The sequence below is a fragment of the Anopheles darlingi genome, chromosome 3 (genome assembly GCF_943734745.1).
Source record: "Anopheles darlingi chromosome 3, idAnoDarlMG_H_01, whole genome shotgun sequence".
In the NCBI taxonomy this organism is placed as follows: domain Eukaryota; kingdom Metazoa; phylum Arthropoda; class Insecta; order Diptera; family Culicidae; genus Anopheles; species Anopheles darlingi.
The window spans coordinates 28,553,439-28,563,438 of record NC_064875.1 but is presented as its reverse complement, the minus strand read 5'-3'; the positions used below and the strand labels follow the sequence as shown (position 1 = coordinate 28,563,438).

General features: G+C 50.3%; 1 protein-coding gene across 11 annotated transcripts in view; it reads right to left on the bottom strand.

Moving 5' to 3' along the window:
* LOC125957810 (Down syndrome cell adhesion molecule-like protein Dscam2) overlaps positions 1-10,000 on the bottom strand; it is a 61,029-nt gene that overhangs the window by 24,421 nt on the left and 26,608 nt on the right. For 9 of the 11 annotated variants that reach the window (XM_049690785.1, XM_049690779.1, XM_049690788.1 and 6 more), the window contains exons 9-10: positions 9,876-10,000; positions 5,913-6,200 (exon numbers count right to left, since the gene is read on the bottom strand). The exon at positions 9,876-10,000 is cut by the window's right edge and continues 37 nt beyond it. In XM_049690785.1, the coding sequence (XP_049546742.1) occupies positions 5,913-6,200; positions 9,876-10,000 (413 nt within the window). The remainder of the gene's footprint in view (positions 1-5,912; positions 6,201-9,875) is intronic. The other 2 variants (XM_049690791.1, XM_049690780.1) reach the window with 1 other exon arrangement.

Sequence of the window (10,000 nt, the reverse complement as noted above, 5' to 3'; positions counted from 1 at the left end):
CCCGACATTCGTACGCTCCCCGGTTGAAGTCACCGATCGGATCGATGCTGAGTGAACTAAGCCGTTCCGACATTCTCGCGATGATGATACCGTTCTCATTCGTCGGTAACTGTTTCCCATTGAAATACCAGCGTATCTCTAGTGGTGCATCACCCTTGAATACCATACAGTTGACGGCGGTGCTTTCACCGGAATTGAGTGGATCCTCACCGAACGTGAACGGTGTAATCGAAGGAGGTACTAACGGGTTGAAGGATTCGTTTTGTGGATGGAAGTACAGGAAAGGAAGAGAATAGTGTCAGTGCCGATGGATGGATCCACTAACCCAGAACCTTCAGCTGCGACGTATGGCGTACTTCGCCGGCCCGGTTCCGTCCCAGGCAGGTATAGTTGCCGGCATGCCGTGAGCTAACCGACTCGATCGTCAGCATACTGACCCGTTGACCACTCTTCGTTATGATTATCCCATCGTCACCATTCGTAAACAGTGGTTGCCCATTGAACGACCAGAATATCTCGATCGGCATGTCCCCCTTCGTCACGGCACAGCTGACCGTCGTCATGCTGGACGTATCGAACGGTTCGTCACCAAAGTCGAACGGCATAATATAGGGAACGACTGCAGAGCGATGTGGCATTAGAAATTCGGAACGAATGGATGGGAAGAGTCGGAAGAAGGATTAAAAAAGGACATCGAGACACGGATGCTGCAAACCTATGACTATCAACTGGGAACTGTGTTCCACGGTGCCAGCACCGTTACGTGCCGCGCACGTGTAGTTCCCGGCATGGCGCGGTTGTACGGATTCGATCGACAGAAGACTACTACGCTGACCACTCTTCGTGATCAAGATACCGTCGCTAGTGTGTATCTGACGATCATTGAACATCCAGCTGATGTCGATCGGTAGATCACCCTTCGTTACCGTGCAGCTAACCGTCACTGCACTGTAGATATCGAAAGGTTCCTCACCGAACTCGAACGGATGAATGATGGGCAAAACTGTGCGGAGGAAGTTAGGCGACAGGGGATAGCAAAAAAGGAAGAAAGCGATAAAACAGGCGATAGCTTCACTTGACGAACCCATTACGTTCAGCGTCGCGGAATATTCGGCCGTACCGGCCGTATTGCTTGCCAGGCAGCTATAGTTCCCGGCATGCCGGGGTTGTACGGATTCTATCGAGAGCACACTAATGCGATGCCCGCTTTTCGAGATGAGCACACCGTCACCGGTGCGAATTTGACGATCATTAAACAACCACACGATCTCGATCGGCAGATCACCCTTCGTAACGACACAGCTAACCGTGGTCGCACTGTAGATATCGAACGGTTCTTCCCCGAACTCGAACGGAAGGATAATGGGCAGGACTAGAAGGAACGTAGATATCACCACAAACCGTCACTAACGTAGGGCAGGAGCCCGAGTTGAATGTTTGGACATTAGGAAGGAATAATCATTAGGAATAATGATAATGGTCGAAGCATCGAAGCATCTCACACACCCATAACCATCAGCTCCGCCGAGTGGCTTGCCAGACCGGCCGGATTCTTCGCAATACAGGTGTAATTCCCGGCGTGTCGCGGTTGTACCGATTCGATCGTAAGCATACTAACGCGCTGCCCACCGGCGGTAATCAGTACACCGTCGCTTGTACGCAACCGATACGCGTTAAAGTACCACTCGAGCTCGATCGGTGAATCGCCTTTGGTGACCGCACACGACACCGTACCGGTGGAGTAGATATCGAACGGTTCCTCCCCAAACTCGAACGGCATTATGATGGGAATGACTGGGCAGGGATTGGGAATAGCGGGGCAGTGTCGAAACGTTTAAAAGCATGAAGAAGAAAGAAAAAAAAATACACCCAAACTAACCCATCACCCTCAGCTCTGAGGAGTGTTGTGCTTCGCCGGCACGATTCTTCGCAATGCAGGTATAGTTGCCGGCGTGGCGCGGTTGTACCGATTCGATCGAAAGGAAGCTGATCTTTTGGCCATTGCTGGTGATCAGCACACCGTCGCTGGTGCGCAGCCGGTGATCGTTAAACAGCCAGATCAGTTCGATCGGTGAATCGCCCTTAGTGACCGCGCATGTCACCGTACTGGTGGAGTAGATATCGAACGGTTCCTCCCCAAACTCGAACGGCATTATAATGGGAGTTACTTCAAAGCGAAAGAAACGACCAAGGAGTGATAAAACGTTTGACGATGGCATGGACACAGGTTATAGGAGGTTAGAAGGGAGAAAAAAATGAATTCGCAGACACGTATAGAGACGTTACACTACCGATCACTTTCAATTCCGACGTATGCTCGACGAAACCGGCCTTGTTACGGGCGACACAGGTATAGTTACCCGAGTGTCTTGCCTGTACCGATTCGATGTACAGTAGGCTCATCTTCTGCCCACTCTTCGTGATCGTTATACCGTCGTTAGAGAAGATCTTACTCCCATTAAACATCCAATTGATCTCGATGGGTGTATCACCCTTGGCCACGGCACAGCTGACCGTGGTCGTACTGTGTAGATCCGCCGGTTCCTCGCCGAACTCGAACGGCAACAGGATCGGTGGGACTTTAGCGAATGTTCAGCGAACGGGGATTAGAACAGGGAAATGGGAAAAGAAATGAAAGCAAAGATGAAACCGAAGCACCGATTACCGATCACTTTCAGCTCAGACGTGTGCTCCACGAAGCCGGCCTTATTCCGTGCCACACACGTGTAGTTCCCGGCGTGACGCGGTTGCACGGATTCGATCGAGAGCATACTAATCTTCTGACCACTCTTCGTGATCAGTATACCATCGTTCGAGTGTATCTTGCTACCGTTGAACATCCAATTGATCTCGATCGGCGTATCACCCTTGGCCACCGCACAGCTAACCGTCGTTGTGCTGGCCATATCCGCCGGTTCATCACCGAATTCAAACGGCAGCAGAATGGGACGCACTGACAAGGGAGGTGCGGAAGGTAGTCGAAAGACAGGAAAGGGGAAAAAGAAATGTTTAAATGCGTCGTGTGTCGTGCTGTGTTACCGATCACTTTCAACTCTGACGAATGTTCCGCAAATCCGGCCCGGTTCTTAGCGACGCACGTGTAGTTCCCGGCGTGACGCGGCTGTACCGATTCGATCGAGAGGAGACTGATCTTCTGCCCAGTCTTCGAGATCAGTATACCGTCGGAGGTGAAGATTTTGCTACCGTTGAACATCCAGTTAATCTCGATCGGTGCATCACCCTTCGCTACAGCACAGTTGACCGACATGGTACTCTGCACATCGGCCGGTTCCTCCCCGAACTCGAACGGCAACAGTATTGGTGGAACTTTTTGGGACAGATTCGAGGGGAAGCAAATGATAGTTTGGAGGAGGCGAAGGAGAAAGAACAGAAAAGGGAAACATTTGATCGATCAATCGCCTACCGATGACTTTCAACTCCGACGTATGTTCGGCCGTACCGGCCCGGTTACTAACGAGACAGGTATAGTTGCCGGCGTGCCGTGGCTGAACCGAATCGATCGACAGCATACTGATCTTTTGGCCGCTCTTCGTTATAGACACCTCATCCGTTGGCCCAATCTTACGCCCCTCAAACAGCCACTCGATTTCGAGCGGTAAGTCACCCTTTGCCACGGCACAGCTGACCATCGTAGTGCTCTGGACATCGGCCGGTTCTTCGCCGAACTCGAACGGAAGGAGAATCGGAACAACTTTCGCAGAAGTGAACGATGGGTCGGATGGTATCAGAAATGGTTATCAAATTACAGGACGGGAAAAAAGGGATACTATATGTAACGCGTGTCCTATATAGCATATCAAGTCAAACCTATCACTTTCAGCTCGGAACTGTGCTCCACGAAGCCGGCCTTATTGCGCGCCACGCACGTATACCGGCCGGCGTGTCGCGGTTGCACGGAATCGATGAAGAGAATGCTCATTTTGGGGCCCGATTTGCTGATCGTGACACTATCGCTCGAGCTGAGGCTCGCACCATTGAACATCCAGTTGATGTCGATCGGCATATCACCCTTGATCACCGCGCAGCTCACCGTCGACGTCGTTAGCATATCGAAGGGCTCATCGCCAAACTCGAACGGCATTATTAGTGGTTGGACTAGGAAAAGGACGGAGTCATTATTCTACGGGGACTTAAAAAGGGGAGGGACTCAAAATCCAAAAACCACGTGGAATAAATACAAATGGAATGGCATGGACATGGTCCAGCGAATCGAATTACCTATCACCTTCAGTTCGGCCGTATGGCTTGCTTGGCCGGCCATATTCTTGGCAATACACGTGAAGTTACCAGCGTGGACCGCATGAACGGATTCAATCGTTAACATACTGATACGCTGCCCGTTCTTGGACACCGCTATACCCGACTCTCCGACCGGTACCTCCTGACCATTGAACAACCAACCGAAACTGAGTGGCGTATCACCCTTGGTCACAGCACACTGAACCGTCGCCATACTCAGCTCATCCAGTGCTTCCTCACCAAATTCAAATGGCAAGATGACCGGCAGTACTTATACACGCAAGGAGAGATCGTAATTTGGAAATCGTAAAAAGTAGTTAACAACGTCGATACTGTGGAGAAGATTGTTGGGGCTAGTGGAAATCAGGACAAGGGATACAGAAAAGCTCATGAAAAAAAAAACCCAGAATCAGAGCGCACCAATAACTTGCAGTAGCGAGGTGTGCGTCACCTCTCCGGCACGGTTCGCCGCGTGGCAGGTATAGTTGCCGCTGTGTCGCGAGTGTACCGACTCGATCGTCAGCATGCTCGCCTTATGGCCACTCTTCATGATCAGTATTCCATCGTTGGTGACAATCCGGCGCCCATTGAACAGCCAGCTTATGTCGATCGGTGTATCACCCTTGGTAACGATACAGCTAACCGACGCGGTACTGCCAGTATCGAACGGTTCCTCACCGAACTCGAATGGCAGTATGATCGGAGTTGCTGCCAGCAGAAAAGGATTAACAAATGTGGAAGATTTTGGGGCAGTTGAAGGAAAGGAGGAACATAGAAAAAAAGGCTTATGAACCGTCAGATGATCACCGTTTACCTATTACGCGCAGCATGGATGTGTGTTCGGCCGTTCCGGCCTGATTGCGCGCACTGCAGGTGTAATTGCCGGCCTGCTTCGAAAGTACGGAATCGATCGATAGGATCGAGATCTTGTTGCCACCCCTATTGATCAGCACCCCGTCAGCAGCGGATAGGCGACGGCCATTAAACAGCCAGCTAATGTCGATCGGTGCGTCACCTTTTGTGACGATACAGCTCACCGAAACCGTGCTGCCGGTATCGTACGCATCGTCTCCGAACTCGAAGGGAAATATGATCGGCACAACTAGGCACAGCAGTACCGCAGCAGCCGAACCGATCGAACGAACCACGACAGACAACCGATAGGAAATTGGAAGGAAAAAGGAGAAAACCAAAAGGACAGCTACAGGGATCTGCATACATCAGCATCTCTCTTACCCATGACCTGCAGTTCGGCACCATACTTTGTACTACCGGCGCGGTTACTAGCGTGGCACGTATAGTTACCGGCGTGTCGCGAGTCAACCGCATCGATCGACAGTATCGACACCCGTGGACCACCTTTCGTGATCGTAGTACCATCGTTTGCCGTTAGCCGGCGGCCATTGAATGACCAACCGATATCGATCGGTACATCCCCTTTCGTCACGATGCAGCTTACCGAGGCAGTGCTGCCCGTATCGAAGGCCTCTTCACCGAACTCAAAGGGCAAGATAAGCGGAACCACTGGATGGATGGAGTCACAATGAAGTAATCGAAGTAACAAACGGGACTTGGATTGGTTGGTGTAGGAATAGGATGCAGGAGATGAACATCCGAAGCGAAGAACTTAGCCGGGGGCCCACTCATCTTACCCATAACCTGGAGCTCCGCCGTGTGCTGCACCTGACCAGCGGCATTCTGGGCCGAACAGGTGTAATTGCCTGCATGGCGCGATAAGACGGACTCGATCGAAAGCATACTGATCTTACCACCACCTTTGGTGATCATAAGCCCCTCGTTTACACCGATCCGCCGTCCGTTGAAGGACCAGCTGATGTCGATCGGTGTGTCACCCTTGGTTACGATACAACTCACTGAAGCCGTACTCCCCGAATCGAACGCTTCCTCACCGAACTCAAACGGAAGGATAATCGGAACCACTGTATCCGGCAGATTTGTGAGGCGAGCAAGTATTAGAGGATTTAAAGGGGAACAGTCGGAAGCAGCAATAAAAAATAAGCAAACGAATATTACAAATAAGATATCATTTCCTACCGATCACTTTCAACTCGGAACCATGTTCGACCGTTCCAGCCGCATTGCTGGCACGACAGGTATAGTTGCCAGCGTGCCGTGACCGGATGGATTCGATGTACAATGTGCTCATCTTTTGTCCCAACTTGGACACCGTTACGCCGTCATTGCTCGCAAGGCGACGACCATTGAACATCCAGCTGATGTCGATCGGTGTGTCACCTTTGGTGACGACGCACTGCACGGAAACCGTGCTAGAGGAATCGAACGGTTCATCGCCGAACTCAAACGGCATTATCTGAGGTACGGCTATGTTTCGGTAAAAGCAAATATGCCCGGCTATACTATTTCTGATCTCAAAGCGAACGGAGGAGGAATATATTTTGTGGGTAGGGATAACTGTAAGATCTAGATTATTGACGATAAAATGTACCGATCACTTTCAGCTCGGATGTGTGCTGCGATTCTCCTGCCTTATTACGGGCCACGCAGGTGAAGTTACCAGCATGGCGCGATTGGACGGACTCGATGGACAAGATGCTGATCTTTTGGCCACTCTTCATAATCGCAATTCCGTCGTCAGTTGTTACGCGGTTACCGTTAAGTAGCCACTCGATCATGATCGGTGTGTCACCCTTCGATACAACACAGTTTATCGATACCGTACTATGCGAATCGAATGGTTCTTCGCCGAACTCAAACGGCATAATCTGCGGAACCGCTGAGCATCGATAAAAATAAATTTTTATATATCGAATAGACCCACCCTAGATGTGTCCTGTTCCTAGTGCTTTCAGTATGTAGAACGAGTCAACCGGAGGAGATGAAACTTGAAGGAAGGGATAACTAAAATAAGTTAATCTCTGGCAACATAGTTTACCGATCACTTTCAACTCGGATGTGTGCTGCGATTCTCCTGCCTTATTACGAGCCACACAGGTGTAGTTGCCAGCATGGCGAGACTCCACGGATTCGATCGACAGCATGCTGATCTTCTGGCCACTCTTCATAATCACAATTCCATCGTCAGTTGTTACGCGGTTACCATTGAGTAACCACTCGATCATGATCGGTGTGTCGCCCTTCGAGACGGCACAGTTGATCGATACCATGCTAGAGGAATCGAATGGCTCATCGCCGAACTCAAACGGCATTATCTGCGGCGCCGCTAAGTTTCGAGGAAAGCAAAAGCAATGTTTACACGTGTGCTCTAAACCTCTCCTTCTATAAAATTCTGAATCTTTCTGTTTGTTGAAACAAACGAATGGTGGAGGTGCAAGTTGAGGAAGGGGAATCTTAAAAAACTAATTTAATGGTGACGGAGTTTACCGATCACTTTCAGCTCGGATGTGTGCTGCGATTCTCCTGCCTTATTACGAGCCACACAGGTATAGTTGCCAGCATGGCGCGATTGGACAGACTCGATGGACAGCATGCTGATCTTTTGACCACTTTTCATGATCACAATTCCGTCGTCAGTCGTAACACGATTACCATTGAACAACCATTCGATCATGATCGGTGTGTCACCCTTGGAGACGACACAGTTGATCGACACCGTATTCATCATGTCGACCGGTTCCTCACCAAAATCGAACGGAAACACCGATGGTACGACTTCACAAAGTAACAAACAGCATAGACATTAGTGATGGACTCAGAAGGACAAGGAATGGGATAGTAAGATAGGCTAATCTAGTGGAAAACACTATTGTTCCACTTTTCAAATGTTCTATTCACCGTTCACTTGCAACAGTGCCGTCTGCTGCACCTGTCCCGCCCTGTTCTGGGCGACACACGTGAAGTTACCAGTGTGCTGATCGCGCACCGACTCGATCGTGAGCACGCTCATGCGCTGGTTTGTGCGGCTGATCGTTATACCATCCTCGGAGGCGATGCGCCGATCGTTATGCTTCCAGTAAATATCGATCGGAAAATCTCCCTTGTTTACCGTGCACGAGGACGTGACGAGATCGTTCAAGAAGATAATGTCACTCCCGAACTCGATCGGTAGCATTTGCGGTAGAACTGTGAAACGATCAACCCGAACCCGAGTGTTCGAGGGAGTTTGGTGGGTGAGGAGATGAAAGGAGGGAAAATTTTAAAAATGAAAAATGCATTGGTAATGCCCGCACCATTCACAAACAACGCTGCCGTATGAATGGCTTGACCGGCCCGATTCTCAGCGATGCAACTGTAGTTGCCCGTATGCCGATCCCGTACGGACTCGATCGTGAGAAAGCTGGTGCGTTGGGTTTGTCGTGAGATGAGCACACCGTCACCGGTCACCAAGTGGTGACCATTTAGCTGCCAGCGGATGTCGATCGGTGAGTCACCCTTGCTGACGGTACATGAGGCCGACACGGTGTCGAGGGAGAAGATCTCCTCACTACCGAAATCGAAGGGAACGATCTGAGGGAGAACTGCGTGACGGAAAATTTCATCAGGATCATTTGGCAGTGTAAGAGGGGAAGGGGTGGGGCATAATTCGTTCTAAGCATTCCGCAACTCGAAATCGAATGGCTTTCCAACACGAACCATTCACCAGCAGTTGCGAGACGTGCTCGGTGGTACCGGCGTGGTTCATCGCGATGCAGCTGTAGTTGCCACTATGGCGGCCACGCACCGATTCTATACTGAGCGTACTAAGCCTTTGGCTAGGTCTGCTGATCAGCACACCATCGTTCGAGTAGATTTTGTGACCATTGAGCAACCACACGATGTCGATCGGTAGATCACCCTTGTTGACGGTGCAGGTAGCTGAGACCATGTCCATCGCGAAGACGGCCTCTTCACCGAACTCGAACGGAACTATCTGCGGTGAAACTGGAGGAAGGGAAGGATCCAACCAAAGCGATCAAACCCGAACAAGTGGCAACGAGGGGTTTCAGCACCCGGTCGCCAAGGAAAAAGGGGGGATAAGAAAAATGTAATGCGTAAGCAACTCGGATTCGGATGTTTCAATCACCGTTCACGAAGAGTACGGCCGTATACTCGACTGTGCCGGCCTGGTTTTTGGCACGACACGTGTAGTTGCCGCTGTGACGATCGCGTACAGAGTCTATGCTTAGTGTGCTGATTCGAGCACTTGTTCGACTTATCAATACTCCATCGTTCGTGTACAACTTCCGTGCAGTACCCGCAGTCGGAAAGCTTGTAGCAAACTCCCAGCCAATGTCGATCGGCATATCGCCTTTGTTGACGGTGCACATGGTAGACACCATATCAAACTGGTTGATCTGCTCCTCACCGAATCCGAACGGTACAATTTGTGGCAGTACTGCGTTGCGGCCAATGAAGGTTAACATCAACAATGGTGAGCATTAATTAGGTTCTGATTAGCATTGAGAAACCTCTCACCATACGTGCATTGATCGTGCATTTATCGTACATATACACATAAAACATATGGTTGTTATTTACGAAACATAATGGATCGTCAAAAGGATGGACACCTCAGGGTACCATCGGATGTTAAAGCCACACGAGCTCTGGTGACATCCTCTGTTCTGTCCATACACTAATTGATCCCGCTGAAATTATGTATACGAAGAATAGAGACAATGGAACATTGAACTTACCCATGACTTGCACTTCCAACGTGCCGCGAGCAGTATATCCTTCCGCATTCTTCGCCACGCACGTGTATGTTGCCTGATCTGAGTTGCGTTCCACATTTTCGATGATCAGTGTACCGTTGGGGAAC